The 21,557-nt window shown below is 55.7% G+C and overlaps 2 protein-coding genes across 3 annotated transcripts in view; one reads left to right on the top strand and one right to left on the bottom strand.

The window, feature by feature from the left end:
• The window catches only part of FAM83G (family with sequence similarity 83 member G), a 30,211-nt gene extending 20,486 nt beyond the window's left edge, over positions 1 to 9,725 (top strand). Inside the window, exons 3-5 of the mRNA XM_048866976.2 lie at positions 991 to 1,115; positions 1,739 to 3,197; positions 9,206 to 9,725. Coding sequence (XP_048722933.2) covers positions 991 to 1,115; positions 1,739 to 3,197; positions 9,206 to 9,631 — 2,010 coding nt within the window. The 3' untranslated portion in view covers positions 9,632 to 9,725. The remainder of the gene's footprint in view (positions 1 to 990; positions 1,116 to 1,738; positions 3,198 to 9,205) is intronic.
• Positions 1 to 21,557, bottom strand: part of SLC5A10 (solute carrier family 5 member 10) — an 81,205-nt gene that overhangs the window by 43,804 nt on the left and 15,844 nt on the right. For both annotated transcript variants that reach the window (XM_048866972.2, XM_048866971.2), the window contains 4 exons: positions 19,299 to 19,404; positions 16,085 to 16,165; positions 9,721 to 9,926; positions 5,834 to 5,969 (listed from right to left, as the gene is read on the bottom strand). In XM_048866972.2, the coding sequence (XP_048722929.2) occupies positions 5,834 to 5,969; positions 9,721 to 9,926; positions 16,085 to 16,165; positions 19,299 to 19,404 (529 nt within the window). The remainder of the gene's footprint in view (positions 1 to 5,833; positions 5,970 to 9,720; positions 9,927 to 16,084; positions 16,166 to 19,298; positions 19,405 to 21,557) is intronic.

A 21,557-nucleotide genomic window follows, 5' to 3' on the forward strand; every position in this document is an offset into this window, starting at 1 on the left:
CAGTTATTTCACCGTCAGTAATACAACTGTACAAGCTAGTTTGGAACACTCTCCGAACGTCCGTTCCAGGTGACAAGCATTTGCGGTTCACCCAGGGCCGATCCCATCCCAGGCTCCAGCCAGTGGGTGACCGTGAAAAGGGTATAATCACAGCAGAAAGCAGAAAATCCACACAAAGCCAGGTTAGGCATTCTGGGGAAGCAGCAAACTCCTGAACTCTGGTCCCAGGTGAGCCCCACTGACTCATTGTGGGGCCTGGAGCAAGCCAGTTAACCTCCTTGTGTCTCAGTTCCCTTCTCAGCCATGGAGGATAATACTTAGGCCATGTCTACACTACGGGTGTTACCACAGCGCTTCACTTAAACCACTGCAGCGCCATACCATAGCCGCTTCCTTCATCGATGGAAGGGTAGTTTCCCCTCAACGGAGCTAAATCCACCTCCCCGTGCGGCAGTACCCAGGTGACCGAAGAATTCTTCCATCGACCTAGCTGCGTCTACACCAGGGTTCAGGCTGGCTTAACGGCAGCGCTCAGAGGAGTGAATTTTTCACACCCCTGAGTGACGTAGCTAAATCAATCGACATTTTGCATGTAAACCAGGCTTGAGCCACCTCTCAGAGCTATTGTGGGGATTAGTCAGTGTCTATGCAGAGGTCTGAATGGTGCTTTGAAGATAAGAGCTCTGCCTTTTTATTGAGGCAAGGGGCCAAATTCAGAGCCAGTGACGGTGGTGTGAAACCAGAGCACCACTGTCCAATTCTGCAGAGTTAATCCAGATTTATAACAGCGCCACTCAGAGCAGAATCAAGCCCAAGCTGGCCAACAGAGGGAGCAGTAAATGGAAATGGCCATTTAAAAAAAGAGCAAATCAACAGGGAGAGAGACTCAATTTTTCAGCCCTAAACAAGAGTCCACTGAGGCAGGCCAGAAGCATCTTTGTCCGGCCACGGGACTCTTTTCCCACCTGCTGCCTTGCTTTTGCTTTGCAGAATCTCCGCGTTCGCTGCACGGGGGGAACGGAATTTTTCACCCGTTCGGCCACAAAGTTCAAAGGTGCCTTAGCCCAGAAGTTCATGTTCCTGGATGGCGACCGGGCTATGTGCGGCTCCTACAGGTAATCCAGAGACAGCTCTGTCAGCTATTCCCACGCTGGACGGGGTCAGCCTCAGCTGGGCCACAGAGGAACCGTGCGGGTCGGCGTTTTATTTTTTAGGGGATTTTGATCCTCGTGATAGTGCAGAGTCAGAGCAGTGGGTAGAACCAGGCAGCATGCAGTGGGTGTACCAGCTGCTACTGCACCCCGATCCTGACCTGCAAACCCCGACACCCAGTGAACCTGACCTGCCCCCCACCCCCGATACCCAGCAATCCCAATCTCTCACCTCCGGTCATCAAACCCCAGACTTGCCTTGAGATAAGTCTGCTGCTCCTGCTAAATTAGGTGGTGGTTTTGTGAGGATTTGCTTCTAAGGCCCCGCTCCTGCCCCTTGGACCGGACTAGGACATGTGTCTGAGGAAGCAACTAGACTGAGATGCACATAAAGCCCTTGCAGCAGTAGAAGGCAGCACTTTATGAACTCGGCCCAAAAGGCCGCAGGATCTAGCCAGCCCCAGAGAGCACAGAACTGGGCCCGGGGTTGAGTTATTCAAGTCTCAATAGCAAGCCAGGGAGCAGGGGAACCAAGGCCGGGTTTGCTGCCATGCACTCAGACTGTTTCTGATTGGTTTCCATTCCAGCTTCACCTGGTCCGCAGCCAGGACCGACAGGAACGTCATCTCAGTCCTCTCCGGCCAGGTGGTGGAAGCGTTTGACAAGCAGTTCCAGGAGCTTTATCTCATGTCCCGGGGGGTCAGCCTGAAGTCCATTCCCATGGATGAGGAGCCAGAACCTGAGCCGTTCACTCTGCCCTCTCTCATGCCCATGACCCCAGCCAATGCAGTGGTGAAGAAGCTGATTAACCCAAAATATGCCCTGGTGAAGGCCAAGAGCGCAGAACAGATCAGCAAGATGTCGTCCGAGAGGCAGGCGGGCACTGGCAGAAACATGATGGACAGCAAAAACAAGGCCCTTCCCAAGGGCCAAAGTGCCGAGCAGCAAAACGACATGGCTGACCTAGCCCCACCCATCCACCCTGGCCTCCTCAACATGGAGAAGGCCAACATGTTCAATTACCTGCCCACTTGGGTGGAGCCAGACCCAGACCCAAGCGAAATCTTGGGGTACATCAACATCATTGACCCCACTATAAAGAATGTGAAGCTGTCCCAGATGAACCGCATCAAGGTCTGTGACGTCGCCCAGGCCAATGTCCAGCACAGGCAGATGCTAAAGAACAAGGAGTTGGAAGCCAAGAGAAGCCAAGAGCCTTCTCCAGCCACCCCTCCGACCCCAATCAAGGAAGCTCCCAAGCCAGTAGAAAGCCCCAAAGCAAGGAGTCCTGGGGAGGACAAGAAAGGAGCTTTGGCTATCCTGGCCGTGAGCCAGCACCTGAAGCAGCCCACAGCCGCAGAGACACAGAAGATGGACGTCAGGCCCCCTGTGCCAAGGCCTCGGACAGTTGACGTCACGGACTTTATCTCCAAAAGCGGCGTGCTCTGTAAAGACACGGCTGCCCTGCTCGGGGACGCCAAGGAGCACCTGCACCACGGGGCCGAGCAAGCGAACGCAGATTACAGGCCGGATGAAAACCCTGCACAAGCTCAAGCCGCGGCCAGCCATCACCAGCTGAGGAGGCAGGCGGCCGTATTCCAGGAAGCCCAGGGCACAGCAGCCATGTGTCCCGCAAACGGGCTGGAAGGGGAGGACGATGAAGAGGACTATTTGACGCTCAGCGATCAGGAGAGCTATTCCAGCAGTTCGGCCACCCACAGCTACCACCCCTCCAATGCCTCCTCCACCTCGGACGAACTCTTCGAGGTGAGAGGTCGCTTTGGGCCGCTCCGGAGAACCAACTCCGATCACATCCCCAACGGGGGGAACCTGCACTTGCAAAGGAAAATGAGTGACCCCCACATCAGCCGGGGCACCTACGTCAGCCCCCTGGGGAGCCTGCAGTCGCCGCCAAACGTGCGCTTGGAGGACACGGGCCTGAGACGGGACGATGCTACCGAGGTGATCAGGTGTGTGCTGGGAACGGGCAATAGCCCGCGCGCTGTCCTGGATGGAAAGGGAGCACTCGCCAGCAAGGCCAGGCAGGTAGGATGGCTTGTCATATCAGCCTCTTCTTTGATTCCTTCTCCTGCCCTGGAGCCTGCCTGTGCTCCGCGTGCTGCTCGGGGCCGGCTTTAGGGACCATGACACCCTGGGCGAGCTTGTATTTTGGCACCCCTGCTGCCTCCTTTGGCCCCCCACGCATCCCTCCTAACACCTGCTGCCTCCCCGGGCTCCCCCATCACTCCTCCTGCCCCCCGCTGCCTCCCCAGGCCCCCCACCCATCTCCCCCGCCCCCTGCTGCTTCCCTGGGCTCCTTCCCACTGCCCCGGCCCCCGCTGTCTCCCCAGGCTCCCCCCGACCCCCATTGCCCTGGCCCCCGCTGCCTCCCCCAGGCCTCCCCACCCTCCCACTGCCTCCCTGGGCTCCCTACTCCCCCAGACCCTCACTGCCTCTCCATCCATCCCCCCAGACCCCTGCTGCCTCTCGGGGCTCCCCACCACCACCATTCGCCCCGGCCAACAGGCCCCTCTGGCTCCCCACCTTTGCCCGGAGCTCCCTTCTACAAACTCGCACCCCAGGCCCTCCCCAGTCCATGCCTCTAGACCACGGCACCTGGGTGGTTGCCCATGTGGTCCACCCATAAGGCCAGCCCTGATGCTGCTACCTCTGGGATCCTAGGTACGTCCAGGGGTGGCTCGACCGTATGCTTACCCAAGCGGGACGTTACCTCTCCAGCTGCTGTGCAGACATAACCTGCGAGAGGGGCTAAGGGCCACCTGGGAGCAGAGCAGAAACAGCCCCCCACATCCCCTCGTGAAGCTCTTTTCACCAAGCCATATTTCAGGCTCCAGGAAAAGGCCCTTTCAGCAACAAACACATGTGCCATGGCATGACGCACAGGTGGGGCCAGGGTGGCCCAGGCAGGCAGGTCCCTCCCAGGCTTGCTGTTTAGCTCCTGATAAAAAAACGATTAGCATCAAAGAGAACAGCACCTGGCGCGGAATGACTCAGAGGCACACGGCGACAGTGCAGTGAAATAGGGATGGTGGAGAACATTGCAACAGTCCGCAGTCAGCACTTTTCAGGCCTACTCACGCTGCAGAGCCACAGCAAGGAACATGCTGATCATTTGGGCTTGGTTTTATTTGTGGGACAGCTGTTCCCACAAGGTGTGGCCGTGCCCGGACACACCCCGCTTTTTAGCATCGAACACTGAGGTTGCTGGTTCGCTGCTCAGCTCTTGCTACATTTCCTTTTCTAAAGGCACAAAAATTAGTCCCGGGCCAGCTTTCCCTTTCCACCTTTCAGTGCGTTCCGTCATTCGGGAACTGATCCTCCACTGGCAGAAATTGGAGCTACCCAGGTATACAGGATCTCAGGACCCAGTCCTCAATGTAGCTCTAATCTCTATAGGTAATGAAATTTACCAGCCCAGACCCAATATATGCTTGTCCTTACGTCCCTGCGAAGATGCTAAGCTAACAGCCAATGCAGTTTTACTCATTCATCCGAAAATCCCAGCACTGTGTAAAGCTGGCTGTGCCAAAACCTTTCAAGCATTGCTATAAAGCAGTCTGCTCTGGCCCCGCTTCCCAGCCAATGTGTCCAAAAACTGGCCAGGTAGCTTTGTCTTGTGATTAGTGTTCTTACAATAGCCTCCTCAAGACTTTTGAAGGAAAAAGACACCAAGGAGTCAAGTGGTCATCATTAGGAACACACAGGAAATCTCAACCAGCTCATTCACAAACACTAAGCCGTTATCAAGCCAAATTCCTCCCTGGTGTAACCTGTAGAAGCCCAGAATCCACAGGGTCATTAATGGAAGAGTTACACCAGATAGGAATGTGGCCTAGCAGCTAGCGATGGGCCTAAACTGCAACCCTCTCCTCTGAACCTTTGTGAACTTCGGTGGGGCATTAAGGATCCAGTGTCCCAAAGCTCAGCCAGTCTGTGGAGTTTTGGCTCCAAATTGAACCCCGAAGTGGAAAGGGCCTATTTCCCATTTGGATGCTGCTGAAATCTCACCACATCAGATGATCTTGCAAAGCTTGCACCATTTTGCAAGGCTTTAAACCATGATTTGAGGACTTCAATAGCTCAGACATAGGTGAGAGGTTTACCGCAGGAGTGGGTGAGTGAGATTCTGTGGCCTGCATTGTGCAGGAGGTCAGACTAGATGATCATAATTTTCCCTTCTGACCTTAATATCTATGAGTCTATAAGAAGAGCTGGTGTCACTGAATTTCAGCCCTAGCCCTGTTTCCCCCCCCCCCCCCCCCCCGCCCACACACATATCCCTAGACCCAATTGGGATTGAAACACCTCCTCTCCAACACAACAACATAACACTCCTTCCAAAGCATTTCACTAGCTGTATGCATACACCACCACTGAAATGCAGCCACCGCTGTGGTGGGGGACTGCAGCCCACGGTGCCCTGCACACACTAGGAGGGGAAAAGGGGAACTTTTGACCAAGGATACTCAGGCAAATCCCATGCTTTTTGAAGAGCACCCTGCGGGCTGGCTAGTGTCCATGCAGAGGGACTCAGCATGCTGTCCCAATCCCCTGTGCAATGTGGCACAAGCTGCCCTTCTGAACCGCAGCGGCTTTTGCTCAGTGACAGGCAAATTATAAAACCCTGCCGACACTTCCCCTTTGCTGTGTCTGTACCTCACCTGGATAGAGAACCCGGCTGATCATCCCCGGCATGATGATAACCCCCAACGGCAGCATTTTCAAATAGCTCGCCAGGATGGAGCCGGCCTTGGCGTGACTCAGGTTCTTAGCCGAGAGAGACCTTTGCACAATGACCTGCAAGAGAGACGGAGACATGACCAGTTGCAGCTTAGTGCTTGAGAAATTGGGCCTCAACCCCCGTGTCATGTCCAAACTCGACCCAAATTTTGCAGCCCAGGCCCATCTGGTCCTCGCATCCTGCAGGGCTGCAGTTCTGCTCCAAACAGGATCTGCTGGGATTATTCCAGAAGATCAGAACGGCCCAGTGCCGCCCATGGACTTCCCCCGCTGGAGATCCCAGCTCCCTGCATGCAAGGTTCCACCTTGCCCGCCACGGGGCTGAAGCGAGAGCACTGCATGCTGGGATAGGTCGTCTCCGCAGGTCGCAGCCTTGCACAACAGAGCAGGAATGCCGCTGCGCTCGGCCTTGGTTGAGATCAATCAGGTGGGACTGCTGGATTCCGAGCTAGCGGCTCACGCGACACTCAGTCTGGCAATGCGGGAGTGCTGCTCGGTGACAGGCTCTTGGTCTTTGTTCCCAGCGTCAGGGAGGCTATGTCTACACTACGCGGTAGTCGTGTACTACGCGGTGGGGGGCGGGTTTTACCGCCGAAAGTGCAGCGTAGACAAAGCCTTCGAGCAAGGGGAGAATTTGCAGGAGAATGTGCCCGTGTATATTGAGAGACAGAAGCATTGCTAAGTCCTCGGTTCAGTGTGGCACATTCCCGTTCACATTGACCCTCTCTATCCTGTAATGAAGGAGCCGTTTCCCCCCCCCCCAATTAAATTCCAGATTCCCCTCAAAAATATATACCTACACGTAAATGACAGCACTGCCATCCAACCCTACACACACAAACCCACTAGCGCTCACTGCGTCCCATGACCATGCGTGCCCCTCCTGCTTTGCGTGCTGTGCCTCTCTGTGCTGTCCTTACAAGCGGGCTGAGCATCCCACTGCTCCGTCCCCGTCTCTGCGGTGCCGTAGCAGTGAGTGGAGGAGGGGGGACACAATGGACGGAGCATTCCCAGAGCGTGCGAGGCCTGACACTGTCATCTTCAAAGCACCAAACAGACACCCGCCCACGCAGCCTCACTCACAGGGCTGTTGCATTAGTGCTCCCATTTCACAGATGGGGAAACCGAGGCAGAGGCGTTCAGTGCCTTGCCCAAGCAACTCAATAGCAAAGCCAAGAACATAGAGCAAGGGTGGCTGGTTCCCAGGTCTCTGCTGGCACCAAGCTTCTCCCATCGATGGCAGGGCTGGATTCGGAGCCTCTCCTAAAACAGCCAAGTCAGTGGAAGGGCTGCAAAAAAACCCAGCTCAGCTAAACAGCCCCTGCCAACCCCCACGGCTTCATTCTCAGGGGCTCAGCAGCTCTCTGTATTACTAGGCCACCTGTTCAGAGGTGCCAAGTGCTCCTGACCCTGACCCGTTGCTGTTGTAATCTCGGGGCCCGGGAAAGGCCTGCGTCGGTGACCTCCCTAAGCAGCAGCATCGCTCTGGAGGGGCCGGAAGCCTTGTCCCAAGTCAGAACAGCCAGGCTTTCCCTGACATTGTGCCTTGACCCGTCGTCTACAGCTGCAACTAGCAGGCACCCCACAGCCACCACGAAGTTACCGCGGGCTCACTCCTCACGCCTCAGGCCCACAGACCCAAGCGACCAACCCAGGCGGGGGCTGGCCCAGGTAGTTGAGTGGCTCTTTCCCGGCCTTTCCGTCCAACCAGCCGGGGAAGATGCCGAGTGCGGAGGCTGCTCTCGCGTCCCTGTCGCAGTGACTCAGAGGAAGTCGCACGGCTGAATCACGGCCACGCGGCACGAGAACCGGCCTGCCGGTCTCGCCTGGGATTTCCCCTGACAAGGAACCAAAATGAGGCTGATTCACAGTAGATGGCACAGGGGCAGGATGGGGAGGTGCCACCTGACAAGCATCAATCGGGGCACTTATCACTCATCCAAAGCTCTTCGAGAGGAAGGACGGTCCATGGGTTGGGATGCCAACCTGGGCCTGGAGAGACCCAGCTTCGAGTTCTTGTTCCACCACAGACTCCATGAGATCTTGGGCAAGTCACTTCGTCTCGCTGTGCCTCAGTTTCCCATCTAGAAAGCGGGGTGTCAGGAGGCCCAAGCCATTCAGAGTGGGAGGCTATGGGAAGGAGGCACAGAGTGGCAGGGCCAGACCTGCAGCCTAATGGGTCACCTGCAAGGAGCCCATGTGTTTTGGCTCAGACCTTCGTGCCAGGGATCCTGTTTGCTGACGAGGCGTGGTGGAAACACGCATGGTGCATTGCCTGGGCTCCTAGCAATTGTCTCTGTTATCTAAATATTTGCTCTTGTCTCAACACGTTCAAAGCCTTCGCAGCTCGGGCTTTTGCACAGCACCGTCCAGCTGGGTACCTTTGGGTTTGTTCTGCATGGATCCAGTGCCAAGAGGCCACTCTGGCTTGGGTGTGGGGCCATGTCAGCCTCAGTGCAGAGCCGGGACAAAGACACGCCCAGGATGTGCTGACACATTTACCCCGGGGTGAAGTGGGTGTGAAATGCGACCTCCCGCACGAGTGGAGGCATCTGATTTGGGTGTGGTTTTGCGTCCATTTTGCAGACTGGCATGGGAGCCCACAGCACAGGATTGGGGCGAAAAGGAGCCATTCAGGGTATTTAACCAGCTAATAGGATGGAAACAGAGGGAGACAAATATCCAGTCTATGTAAGTGGTGGATTAAGACTATTGGGGCCCGGACCTGATGTAAAGGCCCCTCTACACAACTAATCAACTCCCACAATGCTACAGTGCTGCTGGCTCCCTGCCCTACCAATGTCACCTCCTGCTCCATCCTTCTCAGGTGCCATCTTCCCCACCACTCAGATTGGTTGGCCCGTGGGCCCCTCCAGGCCCAGTGTTGGTCGGTGGGCCCCTCCAAGCCCAGAGCCTGGACTTGCAGCTGCATGAATCTTGCCTTAAGCCACACAGAGGGTCACAATGGGTGTTCAGGCTACCATACAGAGGCAGAGCATTGAGGTATCTCTGGAGACTTACGGGATGCTGTGAATTTCTGGGGGAAATAGAGGGCAAGCTATCACAGAAACCCCATTGGGAAATGCTGGGTTAAGGCTTAATTCTCTCTCTTGGGGGTTTCCAGCGACCCCAAACCCGAGGAGAATTATAGCTAGGGAACAGCAAAGGGACTTGCCCAAGGTTGCACAGTGAGTCAGTGGCAAAGCCAGGCCCACTCATAGCATTTCAAGAGCGTGTGTCCCACCAATTCTTGCCAGTAACCATTATTCTCTTCTCTTGTCTTTATCAAACAGGGCCAGCCTTTCCACCACTATGTATCCAGGAACCCAGCATGCCCAGGACAAGGCAGAGGGGGCGTCCACACCCTGAGACATGAGAAAAACCCAGGGCCCAGCAAATACAAGGCGGACGGAACCAGTGCTAAAAAACCCACCGCAACCACCAGCCCCCCGCCATACTGGCAAAGCAAAGGTTTCAGTTCTACCAGGAACGTGCAGCCCGGCCACCTCTCACAAGGCATCAGCAGAGCAACTGGCAAGCCCTTGTCCTCCCTCCCAGAAAACCAGAGGACAGCGGACGAAGTGAGGATGCCACTTGGCATCCCGCTCACCAAACTCTCACAGTTCAAGCACCTCAAGACCAAGGCGGGCGGAGGCCAGCAGGTTTCCACCGACTCCAAACGGAGGCTCCCTGGGGCCGCCAGCCGCAAGGACCAGTAGGCACCGAAGCAGGTGGACTGCAAGTATTCAGAGGCCATTGAGCGGGGAGGTGCAATTCCGCAAGGGAGGGGGAACATGTTTACATTTACCTGGTCGGTGCACCAGTACCAAGTGGCCAAGACCGACAGCCCGAAAGTCATGCCGGTCCAGGGGAGGTCTCCCGAGACGGGATCTCGGAAGAGGTGCATAGCGTCAACTCTGGGCAGGTGGCATGTTGTGTTGGGGATAATCTTGGCCGGAACAGCCTTTAAATAAGCCTCTGCCAGGTTCTGGTATCCTCCGATCTTGCTAAAGGCTGGAAGGGAATGGGGAGGGGAGGCTGATTAGAGCACTGAAATACAAGCAGATCAGCTGGCAGAATCTTTCCTCCCTTCCCGCTTGCCCCGAGAGGCGGGGCCTGGGAAAGAACCACCACACGTTACAGTGGAATTTTATTCTTATTTAAGAGACACATGCATCAGCTAGTGTTTTGCATAGTTGGGCCCGGTAGATTCATGCTCCCCCCCAGGGGACACATCCCGGGTCCTGGATCCAGGCTCCCCATTGGGACGCTCTTGCCACTGAGTTTGTATTTCCAACGAGTCACTTTTATTAAACCACAAAGGTCCCCGGGCAGTGGGACATTCTTGTTGAAGTGGTAAACGCGACCAGAGGAGGTAGCGACTGACCTGATTTGTGACGGGGCTAAGTGCAGGGTCCACCCTTTGGCTCAGGGGTCAGACCATTTTGTATCGATCTAAGTAGTGACCTGATAGCCCCATCGTCTCTGGGCACCTAGACCCAAGTGCAATACAGACTCACTTCGCTGGGTTTTCTTAGGGTCCATCTACACTGCGAGCGGAGGTGTGACTGCAGCAGGTGTAGACATATCTGAGCTCGCTTTGACCTAGCTAGCGTGGGCTGTCCAAGCCCGCCAGGCATCCTGGGTAGGTTCGAGTGGCTAGACCATATTGCTATTGGGACAGGAGCTAGCTAGACCAAAGCTAGCGCAGGGATGTCTGGACGTGCTGCATTCACCTCTCCGGCTGCAGCGCAGATGTACCCTGAGAAATGGCATCTTCTCTCTGGGGCAGTTAATTCCCCGGGGTGAAAGTGACACCTGTGCAAAAGGCCTAGCTCCCCACTCTCCCCAAATCATCCCCAGCCTGGGCAGCCACTCGCAAATGAACCCCATGCGATAGACCCCCCCACCAGCAGCCTGCTTTCAGCGCCACCCTGCCACTCCCAGTCCCGCCAGCTTAAGCAGTGGTGTCACTCATTGGGGCACAAGGATCTTGCGGAGCACCCAGCTGCCCGACAGCCCTGATGCCTGCAGCCCCGAGTGGAGCTGCCATGCGGGAATCCAGGCTTGCTTCCTCGCAGCCGGTGGGAGATGGAGGCTAAATTCACCTTGCAGTTGCCCCGCTAAAGGCAGTGGGATTACCCTGGCTAGCCGGGAGGAGATTTTGGCCGCGGATGCATGGGAAGGCAACATACTTGGCTTGCAAAAGGAGGAGGGAGGATGCCCCTCCCCTTCCTCAGCACTCCCTTCCAAGCCAATCCGTGCGGGAGCAGGTACACCCCCGTCTTTGGCAGCTTCACATGAGAGCAGGTGCTGCAGGTGTGTTTGCATCCCATCCCCAGCACACGGCGCGGCACAGCGACCGTTACTCACGCCCAGGAGGAGCTGCCAGAGTCTCCTCTTGCCCAGGCCAGGCCCCCGCTGGGCACCAAGCACAGACTCCCATGCCGCAGCGGACGGGGCAGAGGCGAGGTAGCCGTCTGGGGGAAGGTTGAGGAAGCAGCCCCACTATGAAGGGCTGGGCGAACCCCAGGCCCGGATATCAGGGGCTGCTTTTAGCACAACCTGTCGTGTTTGGGGCTGAATTTATTTTAAAGCGATGGGCAGGGTGGAGGGAGCAGCTTGTCCCTATCTCGCCTTCCGTTCCTCCTCTGCGCTGCTGCTTTGTGAGAATCAGAGCGGGGCCTGAACTGGGAGCCAGATCTAATGCCCCCCACCCCCAGCTCTGACCGCCCAACTCTCAGCACCTTGGCATTAGCAGCAGGTTAGATTCGTGGGGTTACCAGATCAGTATTGACCCTCCCACCGTCCCCTCACCCTTCCTCTCTGTGCCCTTTGAAGGGGTCTGTGGCAGGGCTGCCACCCTCATGACTAGCTAGTGCCCATAAGTCACAGCGGCTGGCAGCCGAGAGAATTAACAGTGCAGCCCATGGAAACCGAACGCCCTGGTAATGCTCCTCTGGGCCCAGGCCAAAACTGGGGGCCAGGTGAAAGGCCTGGCCATCTGCTGGGTCTGCCCCATGGAGCAGATAAGGAAGTAGATAAGGAAGTCTTGTTTACTCCTTCTCATACCACAAGAACTAGGGGTCACCAAATGAAATAAATAGGCAGCAGGTTTAAAACAAATAAAAGGAAGTATTTCTTCACACAAAGAACAGTCAATCTGTGGAACCCCTTGCCAGAGGATGTTGTGAAGGCCAAGACCATAACAGGGCTCAAAAAAGAACTAGATAAATTCATGGAGGGAAGGTCCATCAATGGCTATTAGCCAGGATGGGCAGGGATGGTGTCCCTAGCCTCCGTTTGCCAGAAGCTGGGAATGGGCAACAGGGGATGGATCACTTGATGATTACCTGTTCTGTTCATTTCCCTCTGGGGCACTTGGCACTGGCCACTGTCGGAAGACAGGATACTGGGCTAGTTGGACCTTTGATCTGACCCAGTAGGGCCATTCTTATGTTCTTATGAGCCTTTCACACTCCAGCCTGCTGCGGATTTGTGTCCAAATCTTCAGACTCCTAAGCCGGATGCTCCCAAACACAGGCATCCTTGGCTGGGAATTCGTTACTGAGAATTCACACTCTGGTAATGGCAGTCCCGAGCCCAGACTTTATTCATGGATTCCAAGGGCAGATGGACCCATTATGATCCACTGGTCTGACCTCCCGCAGGACACAGCCCAGCACTGCCCTGGATTCCTGCCGGTTTGAGCGTGAGCAGCTCTTCAGCTCTTGTAGAAAAACATCCATCCATCTACCTTCTCCTCTTCATCCCCCGCCCCCGCTCCCTGCACGGTAGGGATGCTGGGATGGGGCTTTCCCCCCTCCCAGAAATGAGCCTGGCTAAACTCTGATCCAAACGCCCCAGAACTGCACATTACTTCCCCCTTGGTGTCTTGCCATTTCAGTGCAGTTCCATGGCCATGCGAGATGGGGACTTCAGTAACTCGGGCAGAGCTTATGGGCCCACTACAGAAGCGGCTGGACGAAGTTCTACATCCTGCGATGGGCAGGAGGGTCAGACTCTAGATGATCCTGATGGTCTCTTCTGCCCCAGAAGTCTGCGGTTTAGTCCTGGGACCCTCAATCCCAGACCACAGTCAGAGGGGGCAGGTGGATGTTTTCCGAGCATTGTCTGAGGACTCGAGCCATCTCACACGCAAACACCACTTTGAGTATTGGGGAGAGGATCAGTGTTTGTAAACTCACCCTGTCCTTGTGAAAGGGGAAGGGGCTACACGCCCACACCTGGTTAATCCCGGTGCGGGTGAGCCAAAGACCTGGGCGGATAGTGGAAAGCAGGTAGATGCACTCAGGGCTCCGGGACCTGCAGTATTTCCAAAGGCAGCAGTTTTCATGCAGCAACATCGGCATTTGCACACACGGGAGGTGTGGACCAACAAAGGGGTGTTGCAGTTTGGAAGGCCTGCAGAGAATTTGCCCCACAGCTGCCTCGTTAACGCCCAATGAGTTCACACACCAGGATTAACGTTTTTGTGGTGTACGCCAAAAGGAATCAGGGATTTAGGCCGTGATTTCAATGACTTGCCGTGGTAACCATGCCATGAGCCACAACAACAAGGTGCGTGCGGGACAAGGACTGTTTGCATGAGTGCTGCAGGGGGTGAGCATGCCCACATTTGGGAGAGCCGGCCCCGGGCTAATGCTGGATAGGGGGATCCCAGCCCAGAGGCCTGGGTCGATCTGCTTCAGTTTACCCCATCTAGAGCTGGGCTAACAACAATAAGGTTGGGTTGCTAGCAGTTCCAAACAGGTTTTCAAAAATTGTTAACTGAAACATTTTAATTCAATTTCAAACTTTTTTTTTTTTTTACATTTTTGCGTTTTCTAAATAAAATTTTGGGGGGGGGGGGATTAAACAAAATGGGGGGGAGGAAATTCCAAAACCAAAAGTCATTTCAACCCCCAAAACTGAAATCTTTCTTTCTGAAAACGTCAAAATGTTTCATTTCAAGATTTTGGAATTGTTTTTAGGGCGATTGGGTTTTGTTCGACTTTTTTTTACTGGAAATATTTGCGGAAATCGACCCAAGTTCACAAAATGTTTCAGTTGACTGGGATCTGCAAGTTTCAACGGTCAAAAATTTCAGATGAAAAGTTTTGCCCAGTTCTACTCCCAACTGTGTGGTCATTGCTCAGTTTTTGTAGAACAGCCTGGTGGAGGAAGCTGTTTGTTATATGAACCCCATACGAACTCGGTCTCTGTGCAATCACGTGGTTCATGTATTTCCCACCAGGATTTGGCCACTTGAGGCTATTCTTCAAAGTATTGTGCTGTCGACTATTTCTGCAATGACAGCCCAGAATGAGTAGTCAGCGGGGACCGAAACTGTGACCTCTGCACAGGCCTCTACTGCTTGAGCTCAAGGAGCAGATATTTTGCACTTGGCTGGCAGTAGTGGATTCAACCCTGTCTGCGTGATCTAGCCGCTAAAGGGTGACAAAGAGGCATTTGGGAATGACAGCCCCACATGAGTGGACTGTGAACTTTAGCACACCTGTGTGCATGCCATTCCCAAACTTGCACTCCTGCACAGGGGCCAGATTCAAAACCAGTATCCATAGAGGATGTCTTGTTCAGCTGCCTGCTCCAAACCTGTGACAATACCCAGCATCAGGGGGTAGCCGTGTTAGTCTGTATCCACAAAAACAACGAGGAGTCCGGTGGCACCTCAAAGACTAACAGAAGAAGTGGGGTTTTTTAGCCACGAAAGCTTATGCCCGAATAAATCTGTTCGTCTTTAAGGTGCCACCGAATGCCCAGCAGTATGCAAGGGCCTTTAGTTCTCTTTTCTCTGCGGCCCTCTTTTTGATCTGCACCTCTGTTAGGGTCAGGACAGTGGTTCTGGTCTGGTTACTACTTGGGGGGAAATTGTCCTGCTCCTTTTTGAACGGTTGAAGCCTTGGCTGCTGTTTGCCTTTGGTCTGATTTCTGTCAATACATGGCATCAGAGACTGTGCCCTTCCCTCCCCCTCAAAGAACAGGAGCTGAGCTGTACACGCGGTGGGAGGGGACGACACACCTCAGTTACTTAGGCTCCGAGACTCTTCACCACGTTGTTCCCCCCCCCCCCCAGTGTAGACGTACCTAACTTTGGAGTTAGGGTGCGTACACTCCAACGGCTAAAGCAGCACAAAGGCAGTGTTTCAGTGTAGACACTCACTACGGCCCCGGGACGGGGTCTCCCAGCAGCGTAGGCAATCCGTCTCCCCGAGAGGCGGCAGCTAGTTCAACACAAGAATTCTTCTGTCAGCCTAGCGCTGTCTACGCCGCGGGTTGGGCAACAGAGCTTCGTCTCTCGGGGGGGGGGGGGATTTTTCACACCCCTAAGAGACGTAGCTGTGCCATTGTACGTTCTAGGTGTAGACCTGCTCTAGCGGTAGACACCCAACTGTGAAAATTGTGTCTTAACCCTTCGGCGCCTAAGTGCCCCGTCCGGAAAAGGTGGAGAACGAGACTTCCCTACCTCACAGGGGTGTTGTGAGGCTAAATTCACTCAGGTGCTCCAGTGAGGAGCACCTGGAAATGCCTGTGAATGAAGTTAGAGCAAAGCCGAGGAAGACCCTGAGGAAGGGAGGAGAGTGCCCAGCGCCGGTTCCAGCTCCCTGGCTGCACGCACATGGAATGCAGACTCTCTCATGCCTTGGCTTTTGCTGTGCATGTTTCAGAGAAGATCAGAGGAAGCTGCGTTCTGATGTGGGTGGATCCCTTCCGGGTATGCCCCAAATAACACCCAGGGAGTCAACAGCTGGGAATTACCTGGAGAAAAACTTGAAGTTCCACTTGATAGTCAATCACCTAACCAGCCTGTCATTCTGGATCGATCACATGGATACCGGGAGCCTGCCACGTAGAACAATTAAACAGGAAGGGCACGAGGCGGGGAATTCACCCCAGTGCAGAGACCCAGCACGAAGTCTGTGCAGCACTTAGACCCACAGGGCGTGCACACATGGGGGTACGGCCACAGGGGAGCGTAAGTGGTGCAGGCTTTGGCTAGCCGTCCGCAGAGCGGGCGAAGCTCACCCTAAACGTCTGGGCACGTGACTCGCTCAGATCAGGTATTTTAATTTATTTTTAAGACTGCTCGAGTTGCGTGAGGAAAGAGATTTCCTTGGAGGGGGTATGTCTGTGCGGCTCCCTGGCCTTACCTGTTACAGCTAAGATGGCAGCTCCGATTATCATGATGAGCGTCTGCAGAGCGTCAGTGTAGATCACAGCTGCCAGCCCCCCTGCACGAGACGGGAATGAGATACAGGGGTCTCAGTTGGCACAGGGCCAGGCTTTGTCGGTATGTCAACAATAAAGTGAACCATTCACCTGGAGGCGTGTCCGTCGGTTATTGATCCCTGCTGAGCAGGAGACCTGCATGGCAGGCCTGGAAGTGCTTCCACCAAGGTAAAACAGGAGGGCCAGCTCCGTTCACTGCTGTGCAACCAAGGGTTATGGGGCTGCCTATCTCCCCACGGGTGGGCTGGGGCCATGCACACTCCAGTTGCAGAGCGGGGAGCGTGAGGGTGTTGCGCTCCCCCACAAACATAGAGGACGGTGCAGAGGCGGCTGAGTGCCAGGCCTTGCCGTCAGGGCTGAGCAGGAGTCCCAAGCGCACGGGATAAAAAGGAAGGGGACGGGGCAGGGCGGGGTGGGTTCGTCTGGAAAGAGGAGCTGAAGCGAGAGCGCCATGTTCTCACGCTCCTGCGCAGAAGGCCATGCTGTGGCCACGCAGCGGCGCTCTCCTTAGCACAAGAGCCCAGTCCTCTCTCTCAGGCAGGGACCAGCTTTGTGTTCTGGGTTTGTACAGCTCCTAGCACAATAGGGTCTCGGTCCATTAGAGCCTCTTAGAACGGTCACAGAACGGGGCTGTCCGAACAGTAGCCGTGATTACTAGGTGTGTGCGCGCGTCCAGGCCTGGGGCGCATAGGTGCTACGGGGATACAAATAAATAATTCCTTGGCGCTTTGCCCTGTTTGTAACTAACCCAGCAACGGGGCTTCCTGCACTCGGCTGTGGACCCCATTCCAGCCAACGCATGAGCCCTGCTAAGAAATGGATCCCTCCTTTTCCTTCCTTTCATCCCCTTGCCCCCAAGTCTCCCGCCTCGTACTCTCCAAGCAATTCCACACCCTCCCCTGGTGTTCTCACCCATCAGCTCCTGGCACTCTTAGCCGGTCCCCCATTAACCATTGTCTAGCCCAGCGCTGTGCATTTAGCCCTTCCACACCCTCTTGACCAAGCAACCCCTTTATCCTTGTGGTTGATCCAAGCCTGCTCGCCTAGGGAGACGGGAATTCGGCCAGTGGAGAGAAGAGGCTTAAAACGTAGCTGAGCTGTAGCAAAGGGTTTGAAGCTATTGACTCACGTCTCATGGCAAAATTTCTGGGTTTCCCATAACCCGTAACATCCGATTCGATTACACGGATTTTAAGAGATGTTCTCTTGGTTCAATGGCTCAGTGACCCCACCCACTCTCTGAGCTCATAGAGTTAAATACCCAACACCAACATATGCTCTATGGACCGGAAAACATGCGGACACAATTTGTTGGGGACCAGAGAATCACAGTGACATCCGAATACAGCTTAGAGCAGGGGTGGGCAAACTTTTCGACCTGAGGGACACATCGGAGCATGGAAATTGTATGGTGGGCCATGAATGCTCATGAAATCGGGGGTTGGGGTGCGGGAGTGGGTGAGGGATCCGGCTGGGGATACGGGCTCTGGGGTGGGGCCCGAAATGATGAGTTCAAGGTGCAGGAGGGGGGCTCCGGATTGAGGTGCGGGGGGGGTGAGGGCTCTGGGGGTGGTGCTGGGGATGATGTGTTTGGGGTGCAGGAGGAGGCTCCAGCCTGGGACCAAGGGGTTCAGAGGGCAGGAGGGGGATCAGGGCTGGGGCAGGGGGTTGGGGTATGGGGGAGGGGTGTGAGGGCTCTGGCAGGGGGTGCAGGCTCCAGGGTGGGGCTGGGGATGAGGGGTTTGGGGTGCAGGAGGGGGTTCTGGACTGGGATCGAGGGGTTTGGAGGGCGGAAAGGGGGATCAGGGCTGTTGCAAGGGATTGGGGAGCAGGGTGGGCTCAGGGGTGCAGGCTCCGGGTGGTGCTTATTGCAAGCAGCTCCCAGAAGCATGTCTCCCTCCAGCTCTGAGATACAGCCAGGCGGCTCTGTGTGCTGCCCCTTCCATAGGTGCCACCCCCGCAGCTCCCATTGGCCAGGAACCGTGGCCAATGGGAGCTGCGGGGGCGGTGCCTGCGGATGTGTACTACGTAGGAGCCTGAGGAGGGTCATGCCGGCTGCTTCCTGGGAGTCGCATGAAGTGGGGCAAACCCCCGACCCTGCTGCCCGGCAGGAGCTGAGGGCCGGATTAAATGGTCTGACAGGCCAGATGAGGCCCGCAGGCCATAGTTTGCCCACCCCTGGTTTAGAGGTACTGGGCAGGAGTATTGCTTTGACTGACAGAAGAGAAGAGATTGAGCCAAACTGTCTGGGCTGGCGTGACTCCCCTGACATGGACAATGAAGGGAACCTCCTCTGATAGCTCAGTGGTTTGAGTATTGGCCTGCTAAACCCAGGGTTGTGAGTTCAATCCTTGAGGGGGCCATTTAGGGATCTGGGGCAAAAATTGGGGATTGGTCCTGCTTTGAGCAGGGGGTTGGACTAGATGGCCTCCTGAGGTCCCTTCCAACCCTGGTATTCTATGATTCTATGATAATAATTCAGGGGCCTGCCAAGGATATCGGACCCGGTGGTCTGTGCAGGGTGAGCGCCAGGAACTCATGAATTCTACTCCCAGCCCTGAGCCTCACTACCCGTGAATGAGTGGGGAAATCCCATTGGTCAGCCCACCAGTAAAACAGGGAGAACACTTGTTACTACCTCCCCTCCAGGCATGAATGAGCTGAGATTGGTGTTCTTTGCAGCCGAAGAGCACGACAGATTACGACACGCGGAGAAGTCGGTGGTGAAGTGCGTTCGCTAAGGCCCTTCAGATAAGGGGTTGGACCCTCTTAGGATGGTCACAATGTGGGGATGTCACAATGGTGGCCATTAATAATAGGTCCCCCCCCCCACCCCCGTGTGCGGACGTTTGCACCCGTTCGTATACACAAGAGAGAATTCAAGGCACATGTTGGAGAGGGCGGAAGTTACTGCACATTAGAACCTCACTCATGCAGCCCTCACCCCGGTCGTCCTGCTGACTTCCCTGGACCTACACAAAGGCTGCGTGATCAGGAGTGCAGCCGCAGAGGGCAGGGAATCCCGAGCCAATGAGCCCAGAGGTATTTCGGGAGCTAGGGGCAGAACGTAAGCGCTGTGTGCCCAGCAGAGTGCCGGCCTCGGAGTCCTTCCTGCTCCAACACTTCGCAGCTTACCAGCGATGGTGTAGAGAGCCGTGACCACCAGCATCAGGACGGTGGAGAGGTAGAGGTTCCAGCCCAGGCAAACTTGTACAAACAGGGCCCCCGAGTACAGATCTGTCTGCATGTGAAATAAAGAACACAGCGTTTGGGTGAGGCCCAGGGCTATGACCTGCCAACACCCGGAGAGGTGGGAATGGGGACAATCTACCCAGAGCTAACCTGGGTACCACAGAGCTTAGCACCTTCTTCCATACACCCAACTGGAGGTAAGTGCTTCCCCACATGGGCACTGCATGATGTGAGCTGGAGGTCTCAGCCCGCTTCAGCTGAGCACAGAACCACTGGTATTAACCCGGGGACTGACCTGCCCTTCCCACCCGAGTAGTGCCCTGCAGGGCCGTGCTGGGCAAGCAACGCCAAGGGAAGCTCCAAATGCCACTTCCCCGCGGTGGGCCCATTTGGAGAGAAATAGAGTAGGATAGTCGTCAGGGCTGGCAACCCAGCCTCTCTCGCTCTCACGCAGGAGTCTAATCCTTAACGAGGAGGCAGTGTGGTCTAGTGGCTAGCGCACTCGCGTGGCACTCAGGACACCTGGGTTCCGGTTCCCAGCTCTGGGGCTGGCCTGCTGGGGGCACCTTGGTCAAATCAGTTGACTGCTCCGTGCCTCAGTTTCCCCAGCTGTAAAACGAGGCTAATGATACCAAACGCCTGGGTGACGCACTTTCGGTTCTCTGGAGGACAAGTGCTATAGAAAAGCTCGGGAGTATTATCATCCCGCCAGGCGCTGGTATGCCCCCAGTCCCTTGAGAATGAAGGAGAGTTAAGGGTGGTCAGCACCTGCCAGGATCAGGCCTGTCACTGACCTATTTACTCCTCTTCCCTGCCCCACTGCTGACCCTACCGCTGAGAAGCCAGATGGTCACTGCAGAACTGGACCCAGCCAGACTCAGCATCTCCCCAGGGTATATAACTCCTCACTAGCATACTCTCCTCCTAGCACTACTTTCAGCCGAGGATCTCGAAGCACTCTAGAAACATTCACTCATTAAGCCTGACAGGCAGGTGAGCGCCAGGTGGGGAAATTGAGGCAGGGCCCGGCCAAGTGACTCAGCCAAGGTCACGCAGCAAGTCAGCAGAAGATTCAGGAGCAGAACCCGGGAGCCCCGAGTCCCCCATGCCACTGCCTCACATCTTTGTCGTTTCAGGCTAAGGGCAGGTCATCCTCTCAGAGCGGGAGCTCTCCCCTGGTGCTTTAGGGAGAGGAGACGACCCTGGTGGGGTCACTAGCTCAGCTACCTCGGAACTAGAGATGCTAATTCCCAGTTATGCTGAACCGCTGATAGGACGCACAATGGCACAGAGCCCCAACACCTTGGAGTCTCTCACCTGGGGCACGCCCATGCCTGGAAGGCAGCGAACTTGGCGCAGCACCAAGGAGAGGACGGACCAGGCGGACAAGAGGGGCGGGCTGCTCCCAGTCCCCGGGCCAGGCACTCAGTTCTGCCATGAAAGGCCATTAAGCTGCCTCATCTCTGCAACATCCACCATCGGGCCGGTCCCAAAGAGAGGCCGTGGTGGCTGGGGAGAGCCGGAGGCAGAGTGGAAGAGGGCACAGCCCCCAGGAGGAAATGGAGCCCAGGAAACACACAGGAGTTGTTCTCCCCCATGGAGGCAGGGTGCCGCAGGGGCTGTGCAGCATCCAGACCCCCCCATAGACCCTGAACCTAGAGACGGCTGGAGGGGAGCCCCCAAATCCAGAGCCAGCAGGAGCTTTGCGCCGCAGCTCAGCTCTTCCCCTCGGTTCCTGTTTTCTGTCTACTCAGCAAACTCATCTGCCGTCTCTGCCACCCTTCGGCAGGCCAGCGGGCACACGTGACACGTGCAGCAAGGGCGGAGGGCCGGTCTATCCCTCTCTGCTTGACTGGATTTGTTCCCTTGGCAGCCGCTGCCACCTTTGAAAAGCCTGCCAAGCCATTTCCCAGAGCCCCGCTCCCCGCCAGCGGGAGTGGGACGCTGACCCTGTCTGAGCTTTGGGCCATCCCCAGTGGGACGGTGGGCCACGAGCTGGGGCGTTCACATGGGCAAACGGCACTGGGCAGGGGGCGGGAATCTCTTGCCAAGCATACCACAGATAGGATCCACGCCAGGAGAGGAGCAAACAGGCTGAGTGCAAACACTAGAGGAATCACTAGGTCTGTATTTCTATAGCACCTCTTATCCAAGGATCTTAGAGCCAAAATAAGCTCAACCCCCCACAAAGCTAATTAAGGA

Source organism: Caretta caretta, chromosome 10 (genome assembly GCF_965140235.1).
Source record: "Caretta caretta isolate rCarCar2 chromosome 10, rCarCar1.hap1, whole genome shotgun sequence".
Lineage (NCBI taxonomy): Eukaryota > Metazoa > Chordata > Testudines > Cheloniidae > Caretta > Caretta caretta.